The 26,247-nt window shown below is 47.5% G+C and overlaps 1 protein-coding gene across 10 annotated transcripts in view; it reads right to left on the bottom strand.

Moving 5' to 3' along the window:
- ITSN1 (intersectin 1) overlaps positions 1-26,247 on the bottom strand; it is a 1,522,922-nt gene that overhangs the window by 852,995 nt on the left and 643,680 nt on the right. For all 10 annotated transcript variants that reach the window (XM_078656938.1, XM_078656936.1, XM_078656937.1 and 7 more), the window contains one exon: positions 2,830-2,970. In XM_078656938.1, the coding sequence (XP_078513064.1) occupies positions 2,830-2,970 (141 nt within the window). The remainder of the gene's footprint in view (positions 1-2,829; positions 2,971-26,247) is intronic.

The following is a 26,247-nucleotide window of genomic DNA, read 5'->3' on the forward strand; positions in this document are numbered from 1 at the left end:
GTCATCGAGAAAGCTGTCAACAACCAGCTCGCCGCCTTCCTCGAAACCAACAAATCACTCGACTCCTCACAGTCTGGCTTCCGAGCCAAACACAGCACTGAGACCGCCCTCATCGCAGCCACAGACGACATTCGAACTCTACTGGACAATGGAGACACAGTCGCCCTCATCCTCCTCGACCTCTCCGCTGCCTTCGACACAGTCTGTCATAGCACCCTTCTACAGCGCCTCAGAAACGTCGGAATCCAAGGAAAAGCACTGGAATGGATCACCTCGTTCCTCACCGGAAGAACCCAAAGAGTCCGCCTCCCACCATTCAAGTCAGAGGCCTCTGAAGTCATCTGCGGCGTTCCACAAGGATCGTCACTCAGCCCCACCCTCTTCAACGTATACATGAGCCCCCTTGCGGCCATCGCTCGCCAACACAATCTCAACATCATCTCCTACGCTGATGACACTCAACTGATCCTCTCACTTACCAAAGACCCTAACACCGCCAAAACCAACTTACACGAAGGAATGAAAGAAGTAGCCGAATGGATGAAGCACAGCCGTCTGAAACTGAATTCAGACAAAACAGAAGTCCTCTCTTAGGCACCTCCCCCTCCGCCTGGGACGACTCTTGGTGGCCAGAGGCCCTCGGAAAAGCGCCCATCCCGACGGACCACGCACGGAACCTGGGCGTCATCCTGGACTCCTCACTCTCGATGACCAAACAAGTCAACGCCGTTTCATCTTCTTGCTTCAACATTCTTCGCATGCTCAAAAAAACATTTCGCTGGATCCCCACCGAAACTAGACAAACGGTCACCCACGCACTGGTCACGAGCCGCCTGGACTATGGAAACACCCTATACGCCGGTACCACCGCTAAACTCCAGAAAAAACTCCAACGCATCCAGAACGCATCAGCCAGGCTCATACTAGACATCCCGCGTAAAGAACACATCTCTGGCCACCTGAAAAAACCTCCACTGGCTCCCCGTACATAAGAGGATAACGTTCCGCCTCCTCACCCACGCACACAAAGCACTCTACGAACTTGGACCCGAATGCCTCAACACACGACTGTCCTTCTACACCCCCACCAGTCAGCTACGATCCTCCAACCAAGCCCTGGCCACTGTTCCTCGCATCAACAAAACCACCATGGGAGGTAGATCCTTCTCCTACCTGGCAGCTAAAACCTGGAACTCACTTCCCACTCACCTTCGCCTTACTCAGAACCACCTAGCATTCAGAAAGCAACTCAAAACTTGGATATTCGACAAGTAATTCCCCACCCTCCCTCAAGCGCCTTGAGACCCTATGGGTATGTAGCGCGGTATACAAATCTATTGACTTGACTTGACTGACTTTGTTTTGTTACATTAGCTTTTTTTATTTATAAGCCTGCTCATGACTCCAAGGGTCTGAAGTTTGACAACAAACATATGTTCTATAGCATGTAAGGGAGCCGGTTATATTTATTTTATTTAATGTACTGCTTTGTTAAAAAAAAAGGCATCGAAATTACATTACAAACAGAATATAACGGATGCACACAATATAATGTAGTTCAAACAGCCAGTTATTTTAAACAGAATGCAAAATAAAAATTAGGAACAGGGTGGCATGAAATATCAACCCTTCAAAAATTAAACATACAACATGATGAGTAAACGAGTGACAAGATCTACTCATTTCACAAATCTAGAACCAGCTGAGAATATAGTCTTAACACCCAACTTTATAAATAACAGCTGAAGCCATTTTCTTCCATTGCCTCAAAGTCAGGGACAGGTACAAAGAATATTCGACAGATTGCCCTTTTTTTAACCACAGACTATATACTTTCTACTAGACAATACTGACCAACAGGAGGAAAATTAACAGGTGAGAATTAGGCCACACCCCAGCTTTATTTATTTGCTCTTGACCGTAGCTAGATATTGATCATTAAAAAGTGGCTGCCTACAGTAACGTTTATAGATTTCAAACTCAGTCAGGCATGGCTCTGTTTCAGAATTACATTTAAAAAACGGATTAACTTTAGACTTATAAGCTGAATATACAGAATTGACCTTCTTTGAACTTTTAAGTAGAGTTCCTTTCGTCCTTCATGCTGCACGATTAGTATTTGCTATACTAGTATAACTGGGGCCATCATTTCATCCCAAAGAGAAGACTGTAAGGAACAGTCTTGCACTTTTCCATATTTATTGCAAGTTTTCAAAAACTTAGCTTGCCTAGATTAAATGTGGCAGCTCAGCCCGAATTTCAACTTAACTGGTCTCGAAAAAACGATGACCTGTAATATTTAAGTGAATATTTGAGAGGGAATGCAAGTGAGAAATAAGTTTTTAATTATGGACGATAGCAAGACCTAAAATACAATCAGTAAGCTTTCTATCCAACAGACATTACCTGAATCACTTTTAGACACTTTGGTGTTAGCAACTGCGAAGGGTGGCAGACTGAGGCTGCTGGACACTTCACCTGTACATGGCAGTGCAACCTACTAAAACCTGTACTGCCCAACTGTTGATTCCCTACTTTGGGTGGGTGAATGAAAGTTGTGAAGGGACTCAAGCAAGGAAACATCAGTGCCATCCACTGTGCCCTATCAAGGAGGACAGAAGTGAAGCTACTTTGCATTGCTCTTAGTTCAAGAGCAAAGAACCCTCAGGTAATATCTATGCCTTATAATACTTTAGTAACACCACTATATACGCACCACTAGAAAATAAAACCAAATTACAGTGCCTTTCTATACACATTTATAAAGAATATATTTGATCAGAGATATCCAACACTGCAATAAGAAAGATCAGAAACAATTTTGCGCACCTGTAACTGCTGTTGTAAATGTGTAATCTCTGCAATCCTCAATTCTCTAGACTTATTCGTGCTTTCAATTTCTTGCCTTTGTATGGTTAGTCGACAGCGAATATCTTGTAATTTGCCATCAAGTTGATTCTTTTTGTCATTCTTTAATAAATGAAAAACATTGTAAAATACCAAGTTAGCAATCATATTGAAATCGTCTCCATCATTTACTAGCAAACAGATTGCTTAGAAGATTTTCAGATGTCTTACCTATGGGACGGATAGTAGAGTTTTTTTAAGGCATAGGAGTAGACGTGGGGTAACAAATCAATACACTAGTAGAAAATGTTGCATGCAAGAAAGGACGCAGCAGGCTTAACAAATGACCTAAAGAACAAGTTACTTACCTTCAGAAACATCTTATCTGATAGAGACTATCTAGCTGCAGATTCTTAACTTTAGAAGTATCCTAAGACGTCAGACTGGTTCTGGAATTTATTTTGTGAGCAATATCTCTGCGTGCCGGTATGAGGCGACACTCAGCTCCATGTGGCGTCATCCATGCTGAAAGTGATGTGTGCGGTGGCTATATAGGTACTCTCTGAGGTAAGTCAGAGGACCTAGTGGTGACCAGTCGCTAGATCCATGACTTTAGTTTGATATCGGGATGGAGGGTCAGTTGGCAGAAATCTCATCTGTTCCCGATGCTTGCAAATCGCACACCCCATGAGGGATCAAGGGTGCTTCAATGGGGGCCCGATGCCTGCAATATCTGTGGGTAAAAGTGTTCCATGATCAGAGTGACTTGCTAACTGGGAATGCTGGGAAGGCAGTTTGCACACTTTGCACATGCACTGACTTCTGGAGGACGCGTCCCCTGTCCGTGGAGGGATGGATTGCGCTTCTTAAAATGGTTGGCCTCCCTAGACTGTTGTAACTCTTTGTGACTGTGACTACCTCTCTAGATTTCCCGGGCGCTGTTCCGGGAACTAGATTCCCTCATTATTGCCTTTATAAGAGGAATGGGCCATCGGAGAGTAGCCCCAATAACGTTACAGCGCCCTGTCGAAGGGGGTGATATGTCCCAGTGTTTGAAATGTACTACCTCACGGCGTTGCTGCAGTGGCTCACTCAGTAGCTTTCGGGGAGAATGACCCAAGGCTGTGAGATGGGACTGGTTGTCCCTGATTGACACCAACTGTTTGGAGTACTCCTGTGGACGTGGCTCTCCCCATGACAAACATGCATTGGAGTTCTGAGTGCTACGAACTTGTGGGGTCAAGGGTTTACAAAAAACTTGAACACTGTCCCATACTCATCAGACATGCCCCTGGAAATATTGGAGGTGCTACTACATGGGGGAACTGGCAGGTACTGATGGATTGGAAAGCAACGGTGGCAACGTGTGGGTGACCTGTTCCATACAAGGAGCTCCTTCAATTTGAAGACTTCAACTTAAGAGTTCAATTTACCCCAGGGACACTTCCTGATACATATGGCAGTGACGCTGTGGTTGGGAAGCATAGGGTGCGGGTCTCTGAAAACCCGCTCCTCACAAGGGATACCATTCCACATCACATACTGTGGCACATTCAAAGTGGTCTCCGGCCTAGGTAGACCGATCAGGGAAGATACGATGCTGTCCCTGGAGGGCCTACGAACTAGCTGGGTGGAGGACCTATGAACACTCATACTAGAGGGCAACTGGGCGACCTTGGTGGAGTGGACACTCAGAGCATTACGATCACCTGATTTAAACTAATCAATCTTTAGATCCTACAAATATCATACCTCACCTCAGAGAAAATAAACAGCTATTTCAATCCAACCTGAGGAGAGTGTCTGCAATGTGTAGTAGAGGGGGTGGATTTCTTCCAAATACTGTCGAGTTGCCCATCGCTAGAACACTACTGGGATGAAATAAATCATACACCTGCGGACATCACATTAACGGAGGTCCCCTGCATCCTGGGACACTGCCTATTGAGCTGGTTCCCCCCACACTGCCAAATCCAAAGGGACCGGGAAATTCCAAGACCTAGCTTTTTTTTTTACCGGTCCGGTCCTCGGATGCTTGATTCCGGTCTGGGAAAGATATGGCTGTTGTAGTTCGGACTGGACTGTTCCCATGGGGCAACAGGGTCAGAGCTGATTTGCATAAAGCCATTATCTGACCCAGGGTGGTGTGGAGTGCAAAAAAACGATGGATTTGGGCCCAGATCTTTTGACTGGGGGAGTGTGTGACATTGATCCACATTCAGTCCATCACTTGTTGTTTTTTGCAATTGCCGCCCTAAGTGCGCTGGGGATGCCCAGACGTGGGTCCCAGGCACTCCACACCACTTGGAGTCAAGCTAGCCGGGCTGAAGAGAGGTGTTACCTCGAAACCGGTCCGGTCCTCGGATGCTTGATTCCGGTCTGGGAAAGATATGGCTGTTGTAGTTCGGACTGGACTGTTCCCATGGGGCAACAGGGTCAGAGCTGATTTGCATAAAGCCATTATCTGACCCAGGGTGGTGTGGAGTGCAAAAAAACGATGGATTTGGGCCCAGATCTTTTGACTGGGGGAGTGTGTGACATTGATCCACATTCAGTCCATCACTTGTTGTTTTTTGCAATTGCCGCCCTAAGTGCGCTGGGGATGCCCAGACGTGGGTCCCAGGCACTCCACACCACTTGGAGTCAAGCTAGCCGGGCTGAAGAGAGGTGTTACCTCGAAACCGGTCCGGTCCTCGGATGCTTGATTCCGGTCTGGGAAAGATATGGCTGTTGTAGTTCGGACTGGACTGTTCCCATGGGGCAACAGGGTCAGAGCTGATTTGCATAAAGCCATTATCTGACCCAGGGTGGTGTGGAGTGCAAAAAAACGATGGATTTGGGCCCAGATCTTTTGACTGGGGGAGTGTGTGACATTGATCCACATTCAGTCCATCACTTGTTGTTTGTTGTTTGTTGTTTGTTGTTTTTTGCTCTAGCTTTTATTTTAGCAAAAAGGGAAATCACGAGAAATTAAAAAGCTACTAGGGGCCCCGGAGCAACAATTTGGCACAAGGAGTTAGAGAGATGGCATTGTATGAGAGTAGAGCACTGCTTTGGAAGGCCAGACAGGGATTCAGTTCCATGGAAGTGGCCAGGTCCTGAGAGGCATTAGTTGACAGCCTAAAGGATCTGGACCCTTTATCGTGGGCAGCGTCCCCTGCCAATCCGGCAAGCCCTAACTCCGGACTGTTCTGCCTACTGGGATAACGATTCCATCCCCTGCTGTGTGTATATTGGTGTGTCAGCTTCCCAAAATGGACTACAGTGGACTTTCACTTTTAATCTGCTGGGTGCATGAACCCATATCGGAACATATGTATCTATTAGATGGGCTGATACTTGGAGGCAACTTGGGGTGGTGGGTGTTGGGATATAGTTGAGGAATAGTGGGTTCTGACAAATGAATATGCATCGTTGGGAGTACTACATGATGCCTCTCTTTGGCTTACTATGCGGTGCTGCTTTAATAGTCAAAATCTGTTTAAAAATAATAAGCTGAATTAAGAAACAGTGGTTATTTGTAGAACTGTGAATGTGGGGTTTCCCATACTATCATGGGATTCAGAGGGCATTTTGCAAAATGATCTTTCTTGCACGCTAGTTTACATTTGGAAGCAAAAAGTGGAGAGAAATCCAATTGATAATAATGTTCTACTATTCTGTATTTCCACATTGCTTTAGATAAAAACAGCGCTCCACTTGTGTGATAGAGCCTAGCGCCTGATATGGGAAAGGATGACCATGTAGTGTGTGTATTGTCTTTAAACTCATCAGTTCCTGTCGCTGGTGACTGGCCCACCCATACAAGTGAGGTACTGTTTTTATTCAGAAGTAGTGTGGGAACACTCTGGTGGTAGGAATGTTGTGGCTCCCTCACAGAAATGTGATGAAAATACATGATTTTAGATAAAATTTCACGTTTGCAGGGGACCGGAGGTAAGAAAATGTAGCGGAATCTATGCAAGTAATATCAGGCTAAATTTGCCTGTGTCCCTAGGTTTCTAAAATGCCCAGGACGTAAGAGGATCCCAGGTTGACAGATGACCCAATTCTCCATAGTGAGCCTTTTGCCATGGCATGTGAGAACAAATTGTGTTTTGTCCCCTCTTTGTCAACCTGTATGTCAAAACTATGGCCGAAGGAATCCAAATTTCTACTTGCTTGATATTGGGAAGTGGGGATGCTTTAGGCCCCAGGGAGACGAAAAGAATGGTGGTTCTTTTGGGGTGTGGGACAGTCTAGTGAAGTTTCTTGAGGGAGGAGGAGTTAACTAGGGAGAAAAGACCCCAGTCTGTGCCACCAACACTCCAGGGAGGCGGAAAGACTGCTGGGCCATTTTGTAGCCTGATGCAGATTTAGTGTTTGGCCAGTTGTGTCTGGTGTTTAGTGAGAATTCTGCCCCCAGTAAACCAGAGTCTGCCTCCTTAGGAGGCAGAAAGATAGTTCAGTCCATTATGGGGTGGAGGCTCTGCCTGATGCCTGAGTGGGCTTCCCCTACCAGTTATTTTTTGCATGGCCTACTCCCTGGTGTCTAGTGGTCTTTCTGCCCTAGGAGGGGCAGGGCCACATTGGGATTAACTTTCTCTATCCGTCACCCAGTACATGTTCATATTCAGCACCTTTATCTTCATATTTTCTAATACTTTGGTATAAATTGAGAAGGGACAAACTTCTTTGTATCCATTTTAATCATGTTACAAATCTATACCCCAGAACGTTAGAAAAACGGACAAAGTCTGACTGGAAGGTAACGTTTCCTGTTTGGTTCAAACTGAAAAATACAGTTTAGCCATATAATGCCCAGATATTATCAAAGCGCCCTCTGATGAGGACTATTTTACTCACATTGATGGAAGCTTTATAATACCTGTAAAGTGATATGGGCATTTACAAAAAATGTACAAGAGGACTCAACAAATGTCTGGTGTGAATCTTTAATGATATTCAGACTGCTTACAAATAGTGGCAGCAAGCCAATGTGTATGGTTTACACACCCTATGCTCCAGTCAATGAGGTATCAAAATGTTTGCATGGGTGTCCCTTGCATCAATATTACTTGTTGCGGTTTATATACTTAAAAGTGCATTAATCCCTTGCAGCAGCCAAATCTGGAATATTGCAGAAACTGTGTATTTGAGAAATTATTATACAAAATGTGCGTTGAGACTGCTCGCTATTCTGATACAAGCTATGGGAATATATTAAAGTTCCAATACTGGAGTAAGAAAACAAGTTACTTACCTGTAACTTTGGTTCTCCAGTATTAGTAATTTTCATAGATTACCATGCGCCCACCCTCCTCCCCTGGGAAATCTCAGCCTCTAGCATCTTCTGTTATACTGTTACACAACACTACGAAAATCTGAGGCTCTGATGCTCTCTCAGGAAGGTTCTATGGGGTGAGGCTCTTCTGATTGGCTGTTCATTGTATTTAGTCTCTTTTACAAAAAAGAGTTGGATACGCTACAAAATGAGATGAGGCCTAGGCCCTTTTCTTTTTTTTTACCTATTTCTATGGTATTTTTTATTTACCAGGGACCCCAATCCCGACGATGGGGAACGATACAAGCTATGGGAATCTATGAACATTACCAATACTGGAGTAAGCATGGTTGCTGCTGTCAGGAGAATATAAAACTTCTAAGGGCATCATTCTCACTGCTAAGGTCAAATTCGACAAAACCACTGACATATATTGATACGGTGGAATTTGCAGTAGGGAATATTATAGAGAAAGCAGGGTTACAGGGGCACTTAATGTAAACCTATGCATTCCACACGCCCAGATGTTGTTCGAGCTTTCAAGAACAGGGAAGAATTCGGAGGCACAGTACCACTAGCTTGTGCAACTTGGAGAAGCTGTGCACAATCTTTCAGCTGACAATATTTCAATCTGGATAACAATTCCAATTGAAAGTCATCTTCATTAAGGATTTCACTTGCCGAGATAGATAGATAGATAGATAGATAGATAGATAGATAGATAGATAAATTCGGATGACCAGGCGGCCCGGTTATTCTCCTGAGGTATCACCCTGACAGTCTCTGAGACATTTTGTTTACTATCTGTAGGCTTGAAGGTCATCCATTACCTACTATTGTTTGGCATCATGTTTATGCTATGCTTTTGTATACATGTAATTCCTACAACTAAGCTCCAGTAACTGATGTAACTTTATAATCATGTTCTGAAACAATGTTTCTTCCTCATGTAAAGGGCTCAGATACCTCCGGGTCTAGCCAGTGCTATATAAAACTCAATAAATAAATAATGGTCATTCATTTGCTTGCTTCTCTTTGGTCAATTGCTGTAGGCTTCCTTTCTCTTCATTTGTTTGTCCATTGCTGCATTACTTGTGTCCTCTCATTGCTCATTGTTTTATGCACTAGTTTTTTTGTTCAGTTTAAGCGCTCTAACAGAGTGCAGCTTTTTCAGCTGTCCCCCTGAGGTACTTCTCTCTCCCTCATCCGCGTTGCTTTCTCCCATCCGTCTTTCCTTTTCGATGTTGCTTGCCCCCAGGACCTCTCTCCATTGTCCATGCTTCCCCCTGTGCCTCCATCTGTTGTCCATGTTGCTCCCCGACTCAACCTCTCTACCATTGTGTTGCCGTCTGACCTGCCATAAAGCAGCATAAGTCATCTATGACAACTACTGGCATGGGCAATGTTTTGTAACCATGGTACAAATCACGGTAAGACTGCCCCATTGCCCATTCCCTCCGACCATCCACAAGTTGTTTTGGTTGCCACATCCCTCCCACACAACCGCATCCCACCACCCGTTATTGATCTTGTTGCCTACCCCATCCGCCATAGGGGAAAAAAGGGAAGGACAGGGTTAGTGTCAGCATCAGGGCTTTTTTTTTTTCTCCAAAATATTTTTATTGGCATTTTGTAAATAACAAAACATTGTATTAATAATGGAATTTGCAGTTGTGCATACATGATGTTTCTTTACAGTACTTATCACGCGCATGACAGTTAGTTTATCGGATAGATTACTTAGTGCCCATCCTCGGAAGGCAACAGAGGGCTTTAACTTCGTACATAACATTTTGTACTAATTACTTCAATCACTTGTCTCCAGCTGCAAATCTGTTTGCGGGGGTTCACAGATATGCCCACGAAAAGCATTCCACATGCCCCTTATTCGAGTCCATTTCTTGGGGCATCCTCTGTGGATGTATACCGACTTTTCAACTACCATTATACTGTCCTTGTCGCAACACCATTGGGAAAGGGCAGGGGCCTGTCTGGATCTCCAGCGTTGAGCTATGTTGCGCTTCGCCACTGTCATACTGAATGTCACCCCTTCCTGAGTCACGTGGTTGAGGTCTGTGGGTTCCCAAATGTTAAGAATGCATCTCTTTGGTTCTGGTAGAACCGTGGTGTCCGTGACTTGCGAAATTGTACGCATAACAGCCCCCCAATACCTTACTATCTCTGGACATGGTCAGATTGTATGTAAGAATGTGCCTGATTCACCACATTGACGGAGGCAGAATGGTGTGTCAGATCTACCAATTTTATGTAGAAGCATGCGCGTGTAATATGTACGATGCAGAATGTTTAGTTGTACTAATTTGAATTTAGCAGATATCACCACCTCCTTGGGGGACGCAAGTCATCTAAGTCACCTAGTTCAGATTCCCACTTTGCCCTTAGGGCTGTTACGGTATCTGGTTGGTTATTTATTATTTTCCAATATGTGTGGGAGATGGCCGGTTGTAGTTGGGCAAATGAGATTACTTCACCTTTCTTTTATACATGTCCCCTACCTTCGAGATGCCTATCAGATCCCATTGTTTAAAGCCTTTAGTGTTTAATAGCGGCGTAGCTTGTGTTATGACCCCTTCCCAGCCTAGTGCTCGGCGTGCCTTGAACCATACTTGTATGGTGTGCACAGTTGGGCTCGTGAGGGCGGTCCATTTGACCTTATTATAGAGTGTTCCCATAATCCCATCAGGCTAGAGTAGGAGTCTGTCCATGCGGCATGAAGTGTCTTTTTGAGGTGCATGAAGCCATTGATTAATGACAGTTAGCTGTGAGGCCCAGTAGTAGATTTTTATATTGGGGAGGGCAATACCTCCATCATACCAACTCTGTACTAATTTATTTGTAGCGATACGGGTCGCCGTTCCGTCCCATAATAGGGCGGTCACTTCAGCGTTTATTGGCGTGAAATATGACGAGGGGACTGGAAATGGCGTATTCTGGAGAGCATACAAAAATCTGGGGAGTGCCATCATTTTAAAGAGGGCCGCCCTTCCCAGTAGTATGAGTCGCAGGGAACGCCAGTGGTTGACATCACGTCTGAATCTCAGTAGTGGCTGTGTGAGATTCACGGTGGTGAACTGTGTGTTATTGTGCGTTACGTAGATTCCCAAATATTTGAAGCATCTGCTTGTAATTTGAAGTTCGCAACCTCTTGGGAAGTCGTGGTGGGGGACGAGGTAGCAAATAGAGGAGGGATTTCCCCCAATTTATAGTGTACCCAGAGACCCGCGCATAGGAGGTAAAAATATCCAGCAAGCAATTAATGGAGCGCGCAGGGGATGTGAGATACAACAACACATCATCCGCATAGAGGGAAATGTGGTCTTCCCATCCATGTTCCCATTTCATGCCACAAATAAACTGGTCCTGGCGTATCCATGCCGCCAAGGATCCCAGCACTAGCGCAAAGAGGAGCGGGGACAGGTGCAGCCCTGTCTTGTCCCTCTGCCCAGCGGGAAGTCAGTTGAAATATGGCCATTTACAGCAACATGTGCTAAGGGCTGTGTGTACACTAACCGTATCCAAGCGTAGAACTTGGGACCGAAACCCATGTGTTGGAGGAAAGGCCATTCGACGAGGTCGAACGCCATACATGCGTCTAGTGACAGGATAACTGCATCTTCCTCAACCGTGGACCAACGCGCTATGACACTATGTAATCTCCTTAAATTAAGGGCGGTGTTGCGATTGGGCATAAAGACGGATTGATCTGGGTGAATCAGTGTGGTGAGATACGGTTGCAGTCTCATGACTAACACCTTCACAAGTATTTTGGGTTCTGCATTTATAAGAGAGATCGGCCTATAGGGCATGCAGTCCTATGATGGTTTACCTGGTTTATGGATTGTCACTATCGTTGCGAGGCGTTGGCCTCGGGGTAAGATACCTTTCTCTAAACTATCAGTGTACATATTAAGTAAATGTGGCACAAGTTGAGATGCGGTTCTTGAAAAATTCCACCAGATTCCCATTGGACCCCAAAGCCCGGCCTGTGTGTAATGCGCCAATCGCTAGGGCAAATTTTGTCGGACGACAAGTTACCGTCAAGAGCTTCAGACGAGACCGGGGACAATGTAGGCATCTTTATGTCTCTAAGAAAGTCGAGATTCTCCAAGACAGTGTTGGTGGCCTTGGGTGTGTATACCCTTTCGTAGTGGACTACAAATGCCTCTGCTATTTGATTAGGCTCTGCTGTAGCAGTACCATCTTCAAATTGAATCTGTGCAACCCATTTACTAGCTCATTCTCGTTTGTCAAGCCATGCTAAAAGCTTGCCTGCCTTATCACCTAGCTCATAAACCGTGTGCTGCGTTTTGGTGAGTCTGGTTTTAGCCGCCTGCCATGTGTAAGCCTTGTACTCTTGTTGTGCTAAGTGTACCTTATGTTGTGACTCCTCACTTGTGCCTGTAGCATGATAGGCCTCCTCCTGGGACACTCCTTGCTCTAAGCTGTCAATCTGCTGTCGCTGAGCTTGGTTTTGCCCCGTAATTAGGGAAATGGCCTGCCCATCAGGGCTTTTTTTAAACCTTTTAACCATTATGCTAACAGCTGCGCTGCTGTACAACATGGCTAAAGGACATTTGCACAGATAATAGCTCTTGCTTAGGCGAGGCCTCTTGACTTGGCCAATGCTTGTCTCTTGTGGTAGTCAACCAGAGAAGTTGTGTCAACCCCTGGTAACTTCTAGCATAAGTCCACAACACTCATCATTTTCAGTTTCTCTTTGAAATTCCTTTTTTTCCAGTAAAGGGGCAGGTGGGTCGCTATGAATTTAGAAGAGCTCCAAACTGCAAAACTACTGTTACAGGTCTGATTGCCTTAGCATTTCGGGATATTTCTACATTCATATACTGTGCATAGACTACACAGCAATTTTACTCAGCTAAGTAGACAGAGTGTTAAGGATGTGAGGTTGCAAAAGGGTGTTTTAGAATCATCTGGCCAACTTGTGCCTCCTGCTTAGTTCAAACATGCACACCTTTAGCGAATGTGCTCAAGTCAAGTCATAAAAGCTTTATTCGGCTGCTTTTTGAACAGACATAAAAGCACATAAAAACCTGTAACATTTCATATTAAATGTACACAGTATTAAAAACGATGTACACTTCTCAAGTTTTATAAAATGCAGGAAATAAACACATACCCATAAAAGGAAGATGCCTAGTAATTATAACTCATCAGTTTCAATACATTTCCTATGATGAAGCACCGTCTTTAAAAACATTGTTAATCTCCATGATATGTGCTGATTTTCCAATAGCTGAAGTTAAATAAAGGCTAGGCGACTTGCTTCAACCCTATGCATTTTAAAAATAGAATCAACCACACTTTACTTAGCTCATGATAAAATGTACAAAACAGGACTAGATGAATAGTAGATTGTTCAGAACTTTTGTCACACGGACAAGGTGGTAACGGACAGGACCAGTCATTCATTTTTGGTAGTGACAATAGTCTGTGGACGTTGCACAATCTAAATCTAGTTAGGAGCAACCTTTCAAAACCACCAGGTATGAAAGATAAATAAGGCTACATCCCTGAAGTAGTACGTAATAGCTGCTGTTGCATCACACTTATTTTTGAAATTTCCCCTGCCATTCGAATAGAATTTAGTAGTTGGAGTCCTTTCTTTAAGATCTTTCTGGCAATCATCAGCATAGAGCTTGGATCTTGAAAATATTCTGGGTGACCCAGATCGTTCATAAAGTCACGTACAAATTTAATCCAGGGAATCTTTAAAGCCTCTTTCAGCCTTTAACTGTCCTGCAAGATCTCCCTATTTAGCTTGGTTTGGTCTTTACACCAGATCCTGTGCCACAACAGTATTAGCTCTAATTTAACCCCTTCAGCGCTGATGACAAAGCCAGCTCGTCATGGGCGTTACCTGCGCTACGCGGATGACGAGCTGGCTTTGTCACGTTACGCGCGATTTTCAAATTTCAGCGTACAGCGGGAAAACCCGCTAGCGCGGTAGAGGTTAATAAGATCAGCAATATAAGGGAGGCCCAGCTCCTCATGACACACATAAGAGGAGGTGCTGGGTGGTAGAGATAGAATATAGCTCAAAAACTAATTTTCTACAATTTGTAATGGGAGGGTATTTACGAAGCCCTACATACCCCTACCCCATATATTGCCATGGTGATACACTTGGCCTTATATATTTGCAGGAGCTCTGTGGGTGGTTTTCTACCTAGTTTTTTAGCGAAAGTTGCAAAAGCTGTGGTTGACCTAGTAAACGCTAATTTCTTGGCGAAAATCATTTGAGCCCACGAGTCCTGCTGATTAAATAAAATGCCTAAGTAGGAGACATTTTTAGTTGAGGCTAACTTCTCATCTACAAACATTTTGCGTGTCCTCTCGGTCCCTTGACCACATCTCATGACAAAGGTCTTGCAGATGTTTATATTAAGACCCAAATCCTTCATAAAACCACTTAAACTCACCAAGACCCTCTGAAGACCATTTTGTGTGCGTGCCATTAAAACGGCATTGACCGCATATAAAAGTGCCGGTATGGGACGATCACCTGCTTGTGGAAAATCTTTACCCTTCAGAAGTAACGCTTCTCCTAGTCCATTAATGTAGAGATTAAAAAGGAAGGGGGCCAGAACGCAGCCTTGCCTGACCCCACTCCAAATAGGAAAAGCCTTAGTGGATTCCCCCCCACCCAAGCCATACCGCACGCTTGCAGTAGCACCACTATACAAACATCGTAAAAAGGCGATAATATGGGGATCAACCCCCACTGCCTCAAGGACCTCCCACAGCCTATCATGCCTTACGGAGTCAAAGGCCGCTGGGAGGTCCACAAATGCCAGGAACAAACTACCTTTTTTTTACTCTTATATATTTGCCTACCAGAAGCACAAGTTACTACTTGTGTAACGATATATCTGTAAGAGACATTAGTTAGTGATAGATTCCTTACCTTAGAATATCCCCAGGCGTCCGACTGGATCCGGAAATTTTTGTGAAGCAGTACCCTTGCGCGTCGGTAGGCGTCCTCTGCGGCTCCGCGTCCGTGATAGTGCCCAGAGCAGAGCCCTGCTGGGCAAGAGAAAGAAGGAAGAAAAGAACCTCAGAAAGAGGGGCAGCAAGAGGATCCACAGCCTTTGTTGTGCACCATGCCACAAATCTGTTCCACCTGCAGGCGTATACCGACTTTGTGGAGGGACGCCTGGCTGCCAGAATGACATTACAGACTTCAGGAGGCAAGTCAAATGGCCTCAACTGTCGCCGCTCAATCTCCAAGCATTGAGGTGGAGACTGGACAGGTTCGGGTGGAGGACCGTCCCCTGTTGCTGCGACAGAAGGTCCTCCTGAAGAGGCAGACGAACAGGGGGACCGACTGACATACTGAGTAGCTCTGAATACCAGTACCTTCGTGCCCAGTCTGGTGCCACAAGGATGACTTGTGCCCGGTCGCGCTTGATCTTCTTCAGCACTCTGGGCAGAAGTGGTATAGGCGGAAAGGCGTACAACAGACCGCAACTCCACACGCAACGATAAGCGTCGCCAAGCGAGTGCCGCCTTGGAAATTCCAACGCGCAGAACTGATGACATTGCGCGTTCTCTTCGGTGGCGAATAGATCTAACCAAGGCTCTCCCCATCGCTGAAAGAGGCCTTGCGCCACGTCAGAGTTCAGATGCCATTCGTGATCCATCATGCACCGACGGCTGAGTTAGTCCGCCCTGGCGTTCAGAGAACCTGCCAGGTGTTGAACCACCAGGGTCACGCCCTGATGTTCCAGCCACTGCCAGAGGCGCAGAGCCTCCTGGCAAAGGGTCCACGACCCCACCCCGCCCTGTTTGTTGCAGTACCACATGGCGGTGGTGTTGTCCGTGAACACCTGCACTACACTCCCCCGAACAGAGGGGAGGAATGCCTTCAGTGCTAGACGAATCGCCGCAGCTCCAAAAGGTTGATATGGAGCTGGGACTCCGCCGGAGACCAGAGGCCTCTGATCTCCGCCTCTCCCATGTGGCCTCCCCAGCCCTGGAGGGACACGTCCGTCACAACTACGTTCTCCGGTTGGGGAAGGGAGAGGGATCTGCCGCTGACCCAATCGCGGTCCGTGAGCCACCACTGCAGCTGTCTTGCAGTGCCCTCCGAGATCAGGACATGGTCAGAAAGGTTGCCCTGATGCTGGGCCCACTGAAACTTCAGGTCCCACTGCAGAGACCGCATCCGCCACCAAGCATGATGCACCAGAAGGATGCAGGAGGCCATCAGACCCAGAAGCCGCAGCGTCAACCTGACCGAGACCCAGGATAAAGGCCGAAAGAGTGGAATCAGAGCCTGAATATCCCGGACCCGCTGTTCGGGAGGATAAACCCGAAACTGCACCGAGTCGAGAACCGCTCCGATGAAGAGGAGCTTCTGAGAGGGGCACAGGTGCGACTTCGGCACATTGATGGAGAACCCCAGCTGGTGCAGGAGGTCTGCCATCGTCAGGAGGTGGCTGACGACTGTCTGGGGCGAGCCCGCCTTCAACAACCAGTCGTCGAGGTAGGGGAAGACTGAAACCCCTAACCTGCGCAGATGAGCTGCGACCACCGCCATCACCTCTGTGAACACCCGTGGGGCGCTGGTAAGGCCGCAGGGGAGCACGGTAAACTGAAAGTGCTCGTGGCCAACCGTGAACCGCAGGTAGCGCTGGAGGGCCGGCAGGACGGGATGTGGAAATAAGCGTCCTGCAAGTCCAATGCAACCATCCAGTCTTCTGGGTCCAGGGCAACCAGGACCTGAGCCAGTGTCAGCATTTTGAACTTCTTCCGGAGGAAGCTGTTGACGTTCCGGAGATCCAAGATAGGGCGTAGGCCCCCTTTCCCCTTCTTGGGTACCAGAAAGTAGTGGGAGTAACAACCACACCCTACTTCTGGCCCAGGAACGCACTCGATGGCCCCCTTGGCCAAGAGGGCCGTAACTTCCTCCTCTAGAAGTCGGAAATGATCCCCCGATACTCGGTGGTATTGCGGTGGCATGGCTGGAGGGGTCGTCTCGAAGGGGGGGGGGGGGAGTAGCCACTTCGGACGATTTGCAGCACCCACCTGTCCGAAGTGACAGTGTGCCAGTGGAGTAGGTGATGGCAAACCCTGCCCCCCACTGGCGACACATGGGCCTGAAAGCACGGACTAGGAGGGCTTTGAGGCGGGTGCCACGGGGGAAGGTGTGGACTGACCTCGCCGTTGTACCCGACCGCCGCCACGGCGGTTTCCACGGCCACCACCGCATTGGGTATTGCCTTGCGGCGCATGGCTGGCAGCACGTGTGGGTACACCCCTTCCGTGGCCACGAAAGGAGTGAAAGGCAGCCGATTGCTGGCGCGGGGCCGAGAGGCCCAAGGACTTGGCCGTAGCCCTGGAGTCCTTAAAGCGCTCAAGCGCATGGTCTGCCTTGTCGCCAAAAAGGCGACGGCCATCAAACGGCATGTCCATCAGTGTATTCTGGACATCAGCCGAGAAGTTGGCGGATCTCAACCAGGCGTGGCGACGAATCGCCACCGTTGTCATTGCTCTGCCCAGGGAATCGGTGGTATCCAGTCCACACCGAATAGAATACCGTGCCGCATCTCTGCCCTCCACAAGGGCTTGGCCGAGTTTCGCCTGTACCTCCAGCGGGCATTCTGGCAGCAGGTCCGGGACCGTATCCCACAGGGAGTGGGTGTAGCGGCCCAAGAGGCATGTGGTGTTAGAAGACCGTAGTCCCAAACTCAGGGAGGAGAATACCTTCTTGCCGTATTGCACATACCTCTTGGATTCCCTGTCAGGCGGAGTCGACGGGAATGCGGTCTGGGAATTGGAGGCCTGGATCACCAGGCTCTCAGGGGTGGAGTGGGTGGACAGGAAACAAGGGTCGCCCGGGGCCGGGCGGTGGAGTCTGGTCACGTTCCTATCTACAGGCGAACCTGTAGCTGGCCTGGACCAAGTGCCCAAAAGAACATCGGTCAAGGCCTCATTAAATGGCAGCAGAGGCTCAGCCGAGCTTGACTGCGGTTTAAGGACCTCAGTGAGGAGGTTAGTCCTCACGGCCGCGACGGGGAGTTCAAGGCCCAAGGTCTTGGCCGCCCACGTCAGCACCACAGCCCCCTCCTCCGTAGCCATGGTATGAGCGGAGACAAAGCCAGTGTCTGGTGATGTGTCCAGACCACTGGCATCCCCAAGTTCACCTGGCCAGTCCTCCTGGGACTGACACTCCCGTGTCAGAGGGTCCTCAGACCCCTCCCAATCCTCCTCATCACCAATCTCCTGGTACCCAGGGCTGTCAAATGATGGGGCCGGCTCATGAATGGTAAACTCTCCGAACGGCGTCTGAAGCGGCGCCACTCCGGCGCCGGAGCCGGGTCGAGGGAGGCCTCAGGGATGGCGCCGCCCGAAGACGGCGCCGGGGGTGACACCTGAGAGACCGGCGCCGGGGAGGTTGTGAGGTCCACCGGCGACAACCCGGATCCGGAACCGGATCCAGTGGGGCCCTGCGGCGCCAGGCCGAAGCACTCGACGGAATCGGGGCCTGAGCCCCGACCCGCTAGGGCCTCCAGACGGATCCGCTGGGCCCGAAGACGCCGCGGAACCCGCCGGGGGAGTGAGGGACCTCATGGCCATGAGGAACCGCTCAATCTCCTCCTGCGTCGCGCGCGGCCCAGGGACCGGAGGGTATGGGGCCGGACGCACCGCCTGCGACTCAGACAGAGCCGCTTGGGCGGTGTCACCTGAACCCCCGTCCGAGTCGGGCGAGCGTCGGGGGGAGTCGGAAGAACGATGACGTCTCTTCGACTTCTTGTGCTTACCTGATTGTTTGAAGAAAACGGGTTTGGAGATACGGACTCGGCATTTACAGAGATAACGATCCGTTTTCTTGGGGAGATCATTATTAGTGGTTCAGGTCCTTATACATGTCTTTGACCACAGCGAGTTTAAAATCTACAGTTTCTACCCCTTATTTATGCCAGCTCTTTATGTGCTATTCTAAAAGTTGATGAGGGATGACATCCGAACTCAACTAGCAGTTCCACTGATCCACACCTGGTACAACATTGGAGCTTGGCCTGCTTTGCTATTTGAATTGACACATGGTCCTTTCGTGTCCGGAATATAAAGTCTCCTGCCCGGTGACTCTCAATAGCGTTAAGGAATTTTTCATAATACGTCTCATCCATATATTGGGAGATCTTGACGTGGCGGTCTTAATCCATATAAACTGCGCTTGGTAGCCTCATTTATCACCAGGCTTGTTTCTCTAGCCCTGACGAAGTTTGTATGGGAACGAAACGCGTTGGCTGATGGCCTTTTTAAAGATTGAAAATAATAAAGGACTTTTTTGAAAAATTCAACAGCCTGTTTGGACTACTAAATTCTGGTGCACCATCCTTTGCTTTAAAAATTCTTGTGCTTACCTGACGACTTCGACCCAGAGGAGTGATGTCGACTCCCGGAGCTATGGTGGCTCCGCTCCCGCAACCGGTCCCTCGACCTCCGTCCGGACCGGGACCTCTCTCGGTGCGGGGCCGACTGCCAGAGTTCGAGTCGCTTGTGGGACCGCTTCCGCCTAGCTTTCGAAGTCAGGGCCCGGCATTCGGAACAGGTCTTATCGTCGTGGTCGACGCCGAGACAGTGGAGACACCGACGGTGAGGGTCCGTGACCTACATCAGTCGGTCGCAATCCTCACAGTGCTTAAAACCTGGCATCCCTACCGGCATCGTTCGGAGTCAAAGACTCGAAAAAGAATGATCAAAAGAGATCAAAAAAGGTTAGTCAGAAAAGACTAAGGTACCACTTTTTCCGGATCTGCGCTGCTGGCGCGGAAAAAAGAAGAACTGACGTCAGCACGCGGAGGCGGCGTCTACGTACTCAGACGACGACATCACGGCGCCCACGACGCCGACGACGGACGCGGAGCCGCAGACGACGCCTACCGACGCGCAAGGGTACTGCTACGCAAAAATTTCCGGATCCAGTCTGACGCCTGGGGATATTCTAAGGTAAGGAATCTATCACTAACGTGTCTCTTTCAGATTGGCTAAGTTTAGGCTTTGTTCTATTGTGCCTAAACCAGCACGGAAACCATACTGTAAGTTTGATAATACCAGAGTATCCTCTGCCCAGTCTTGTAGGCGTTCCAGGATTACCCGCCCAATCACTTTAACCAAAGAATCAAGCAGGGAAATCGGTCTATAGCACCCTGGGTCATGTCGGTCCCCTTTTTTAAAAATAGGAATGATGATTGATTCCACCCAAGTCTTAGGCAATGTTGACAATGCTAGTGTTAATGACTTGGATTAATATGGGACCCCATAAAGGACATTAAATTTGTACAAGTCAACTGGAACACTATCGTGTCCAGTAGCCTTGCCACCCAGACTAAGTGTTAAGGTTCTATTCACCTCTTCCAACGTGATTTGCAGATCATCCAAATCATTATTATTTAGGGAGACCTCAGCCAGTTGCAACCCGGGGTTTCCTTGTTCATTGTACACCTTAGAAAAATGTTTGGTCCAGGTTTCTTCCGTGATAGCTATCTCGATAGAGGGGCCCTCGCTAGGTGACAAAAAAACAGGGCCTCAATGCCTTCCAGAATGCAGTGCTATCTTTCAGCTGGGCCACACTGTGGAGGGACTCTCATGCTTCATTTCTCGATATGCACTTCCTCTCTTTAATCGCCCATCTATATGCCAATCTGGCCTGTCTAACTTTATTAGGGGATCTGGGCTGTTTATTTTATTTTTATTTTTATTTTTACCATTTATTAAGCGCGCTGTTACCGGGCAGGTGTCCTGGCGCTGAAATGATATACTTTCTCCATACGATGTTAGTCCCTATAGATTAAAAAGCCATGTTTTAATGTTCTTCCTAAATGTCATTAGGTCAGTGCTTTGTTTTAGGGGGAGGGGCATTTTATTCCAGATACCAGCTGCTCCGGAGATAAAACTGCGACCTCCCCATCGAGCTTTCCTAATACGATCAGTCTTGACAAGCCATTTGTTGGATGATCTTAAATGTCGGCCTGGCTTATACAGCTGGAAGTGTTGTTGAAGGAAAGACGGACCTAGTCCATTCACTGCCTTGAACACTATGCACAGTGCTTTGAACATCATACGTTTCCGTACTGGGAGCCAGTGCAATTTGCTCAGTTCCCCAGAGACGGAGGCAAACTTGGCTAGACCCGTAATTAAGCGGACAGCAGCATTTTGCAGCGTCTGTAGCTTGTTCAAGATCCCTTGCTGTGCTTGTAAATACAGACTATTGCAGTAATCAAGGCGTGACAGCACTAATGCTGTCACGACAGTTTTCCTACTGCTAATGGAGAGAAAGGGGAGAATTTTCCTTATTGTTTTTATTATCCAGTGGACCGAGGATGAGAGGGCATTGACTTGTGCGTTAAAAGAAAGTTGGTTGTCAATGAGTACCCCCAGATTTTTTACTGTCGTGGCAGGTATGGGAGGTTCTCCCATTTCTTGAGGCCACCAGTTGGGGGTCCATAAGTTGGTCTCATTGCCAAAGAGAAGAACCTCTGTTTTCGAGGAGTTCAATTTAAGGCAATTCCTAGCCATCCATGAACTTACTGCAATCATACAGTCCTGAAATCTTGCTGCTGTTCCCTCCTCTCGACCCGGGAGCAGAGATACCACAATTTGTGTATCATCTGCATATGATGTCAGTTCAAAACCAAATGACCGAATCACCGGGGCGAGGGAGGAAATGTATATATTAAAAAGGGTAGGGCTCAGGGAGGAGCCCTGAGGAACCCCTCCTGGGAGTGTAAAAGGAGTGGATTCAAAATCTCCCAGGGCTACCACCTGAACCCTGTCCGAGAGGAAAGATTTCAACAAGCTCAGCGCGACTCCTCGCATTCCGCACCCCTCAAGGCGGTCCACCAAAATACTATGGTGGACCGTATCGAAGGCCGCGGACAAATCGAGAAGCACCAGGACTGCCCGTCCGCCCGCATCCATCACCTTCCTGATTTCTTCGGTGGACTTAATGAGGGCAGTCTCAGTGCTGTGGCCTTCCCTAAATCCGTGTTGCGCCATGTCAAGCCCTTGAGAGGATCTGAGGAAATCACAGAGCTGAGCATTCATGGCCCTCTCGATAAGCTTGGCCGGCAATGGAAGTCTAGCTATGGGCCGGTAACTATTGGGATCTGAGATGTCCAAAGTTGATTTTTTTAAGCAAAGGTGCGATGGAGACTTGCTTCCAACACAATGGATATTCTCCTCCTTTAAACATTGTGTTAAAGACTTCAGTCAGCATAACTGAGATGGGAGTGGGTGCAAGTTGAGCCACAGCAGCTGGACAGGGATCGTGGGGTGAGCCTGATTTAGTTTTTAGTAATAACTTTGTTATTTCTTCTACTTTTACTGGGCTGAACTCCACGAATTCCGAAGGCTGTGAGTTCTTTTGTATGGATTTGTGGGTTCCTTCACTGAGAGTAAGCCTCACTTGATGTTCCAGGGCGGCGAATATTTGCTCTACCTTTCCCAAGAAGAATTTAGCAAGAGTCTCGCATAGCTCCAAGCTAGGAGGAATAGTGACTGATTTCAAAGTACTTAAGTTAGTCACAGTCTCAAAGAGTTCTTTAGAGGAATTCTTCGCGATCTCAATTTTTGCGGAAAAATAAACGCTTTTTGCCTTTTTAATCATTCCTTTGTATGTCTTAAGCCTGGCATTAAGTATCATTTTGTCTGCCTTTGAGTATTTTGTGCGCCATTGGCGCTCTAGTTTTTTACACGACACCTTATAATCGCGTAGTTCCTCGGTGAACCAAGGAGCAGATGGTATTATACGCGTTGGGCGGAAGAGTTTGGGCTGGACTAGGGAGGTACAGGCCTGATCTAACCAATTTGTATAGCTTTCAGCTGCTTCATTTATATCTGTAGGTGGCGAAAAAGTGGAGGCTAACAGATAGTCCTCCAATACTTTACCATCCAAATCCTTCCAGAGCCTACAAAGCTTGGCAGGCTTTCTGTCTTTTCTTGCTCTATTGGGCTCGAGCGGCTGGATTTTAAAAAGGACTACTGAGTGATCCGACCAGGCTAAAGGCTCTACATGGCTGAAATGGAGGTCTGGATTATTTGTGAAGATACCGTCCAGGGTATGTCCCTTGACGTGTGTAGCTCCACTTACCACCTGAATCAATCCAGCCGCGAGCATTGCATCAGCTAGGGATGCAGTATCAGGGTCTGAGTCTTCCTCTAGATGAAAATTAAAATCGCCTAGCATAGTGAAGGACTTCACACAGAGGGCTGCTTCCAGATAGGTGCCTACCTCATTTAAGAATTGGTTTTTGGAACCTGGTGGCCTATATAGGAGGCAGCCTTGGAAAGTGCAGTGGTTAGAGATAGAAAACTTAAATCCAGTGCTTCAGTCGACTGTGAAGTCACTGTCTGGAATGTGCCTTGGAACGAGGCATGATAAATAATGGCGATCCCGCCCCCTCTTTGACCTGTTCTATCTTGAACACGACAACAGTAACCTGTGGGTGTAGCTATGACCAGGTCCGGTCCTGAAGCCGCGTCCGTCCAGGTCTCTGTGATAAATACAATTTTTGCCCTTCTCTCTAAAATTAGGTCAGCACAGTCAATGCTGTGTTTAACCAGATATCTGGCATTGAATAGGAGGCAGTTAATAATATCATCTTCTCCATACTGTTTGACGTTGTGGGGAACAGTTAGGGCCTTAATTGGTGTCCACAAGATGTCCGGTACACAAGAGCGGCAGACTCCACAGACCTTTGGCATGACAGGCTTATCATTACCTGGAATTATACGTCGGCAGTCAACTCGATTCACCCCCTTAAGGCTCAAAAGTTGGTCGCGGCTGTACACCATCCTTGCGTGTAAATTTGGGTTAAATTGACCAGGGGTCCTGGCACTGGGCGCTGACGAGCGCAGACGGGCTTGCCTTAGGCGCGCCTTCGGCGCGCCGTCGGCGCGCCCGCTGCGCCCGCCCGCTGCGCCGACGGGAGGTGGTCGTCTATGCAATTCTTTTTTCAAATTGGAGTAAGCCTCCGTTCACTTCTCATAAAACCACCACAAATCTTTAATTTTGTTGCGGTGTTGCACTGTTAGCAGATTCTTGACCTCCCTTGTTATATCGAGAAAGGAGTGCACAATACCAGCACAGCATCAGAAGCAGAATCGCTCAAGCAAATATCAAAAGCAGATTTACAGTTCTTAATCACCTGATTGGTCAAAACGTCGGGGTCCACATTAGCCCACCGTAAGGTGTAACCATTAGTTTTAATCAAGGTAATGTTCCCCGATACCAGGTTAATAAATTGATCTTTTTGAATCTATACTTAGGCAAATCGATAAATATAATGGAAAATGATCGCTCAGACTATCAGCCCCAACCTTAAAAGAACGCACCCTATGCGCATACATGCATGAAACTAAAATAAAGTCTATTGTAGATGCTATCCCTCTCCCATTAAAATAAAGTCTATTTAGATGCTAGCCCTCTCCCATTAAAAGTATGGGGCATAAGTACTGAAGTGGCCAACAAATCATTCACAAAACCGAGTTCCCTAGCAGATGTGAACTCATTAAACAAACCTCCATCATATCTGAACTGTGTTGATCCCAAAGCGGTCCCTTCTCTAGATTATTCTGTGGTAGCCTAGGGGGTTGATAAAAGAAACACAGAGGGACTACACTTATCCCTCGGCTTCTGACAGGCCAGTTACCCACCCTATCTAATATGGTCTTAACCAAGCCTGGAGACCTGAACGATAACACAACACAGTCTCCAGGCAACTACGTATTAGAACTTCCTACCCAGGGAATACGGCGCTATCTTAAACTTGGAAAACAACATGTTAGTTTATCCTGTCTTCGTGGTCAAAAAGTGCAATGATTTGTTTTTCAGGGTTGACCAGTGCTCATGCTCTCCATGTGTCAGTGAAGGAACATTGGTCATGACCACAGTATATAGTGTAGCTTCCGGGGGGGGGAGATGCAACTGTCTAGGTTCCAAAGTCTTGCCCCTGACCAAGATATGAGAACCTGAACCATCAGAGAACAATTCCCCGAGCTCGCTGTATGCCTCTCCCTTCCTGATGATAACTGCCCCGGGATGCGATCAGTATGATCTTGCCCTATACTCCTACCCTGTCTCGAGTGGGAAGCCTCAGATTGAGTCTGAGGAAGGACCAATATGATTTCGCCCAACGGACCGATCCGCGCCAAGTTGTTAGCTGAGGTTGATGGATTGGATACTTGCAACTGGGAAGAATCTCGATTTACAAGATTGCAGTGTGGGTTATTTAAGATACCATCCCCTCTACGGCTTGTAGGTACAACCTTCCTTCTATTTTGGGATAATCATTGCAAAGACGCAGGGGAGCTTTTGGTAATCCTTTCCAAATTTGCTAGCCTCTTCTCTATGGTAGATCGCATTGTTATTAGGAGCTTTAAAAGGACTAAGAACGTATCATGCATTTTATCCCAGAAACCTACATAATCCAACCCCATAAGGCCCCTAGTTCCTGCAACGTCGGTTTCGGTCGGAATGGGTTCCTGAATGAACTCATTCTCCGCAGTCTCGGTCACGCACCCCGGAGTTTTATTCCTTGGATTTGATTGCTTATTGTTGCATTGCCCCTTTCTTTTTTTAGGTGGAGGGGCAAAACCTCTCTCCTGACCAATCTTCACTTTTTGCCCCCGGGTGGTTACGTTTGATTTATTAGCTATCACACGTGACTCTTGAACTTCCACAGAAGCTATTGGGACAAGGGTAGAAGAATGGCCTGTGTTGAGTGAGGGGAAGTTAACTGAGCTCTTAGTATATGTAATGGGGCAGACAGAGGGTTTTGAGTCGACACGGGTAGGGGCTCAAGCGACAGTCTACACTCGGTTAGGGCGATCTCATTTATCAGGACAGATTCCGCCCTTAATAAAAAGACGTCGACAGCAATAAGAGGCCACACGCCATAGAATATATGATATCGGGAATAAGGCTGGGAAGCTATTGGCGTGGCTAGACAGAAGGGAGAGAAACGATAGGTGGATTGCACAGCTCAGCACGGAGGAAGGACAGGCAACGACTGACCCACACACAATAGTAAACACGCTAGCGCACCACTTTCAGGCAATCTACTCATCGGGCTCGGAGATATCCCTAG

The sequence above is a fragment of the Lissotriton helveticus genome, chromosome 8, assembly GCF_964261635.1.
Source record: "Lissotriton helveticus chromosome 8, aLisHel1.1, whole genome shotgun sequence".
In the NCBI taxonomy this organism is placed as follows: domain Eukaryota; kingdom Metazoa; phylum Chordata; class Amphibia; order Caudata; family Salamandridae; genus Lissotriton; species Lissotriton helveticus.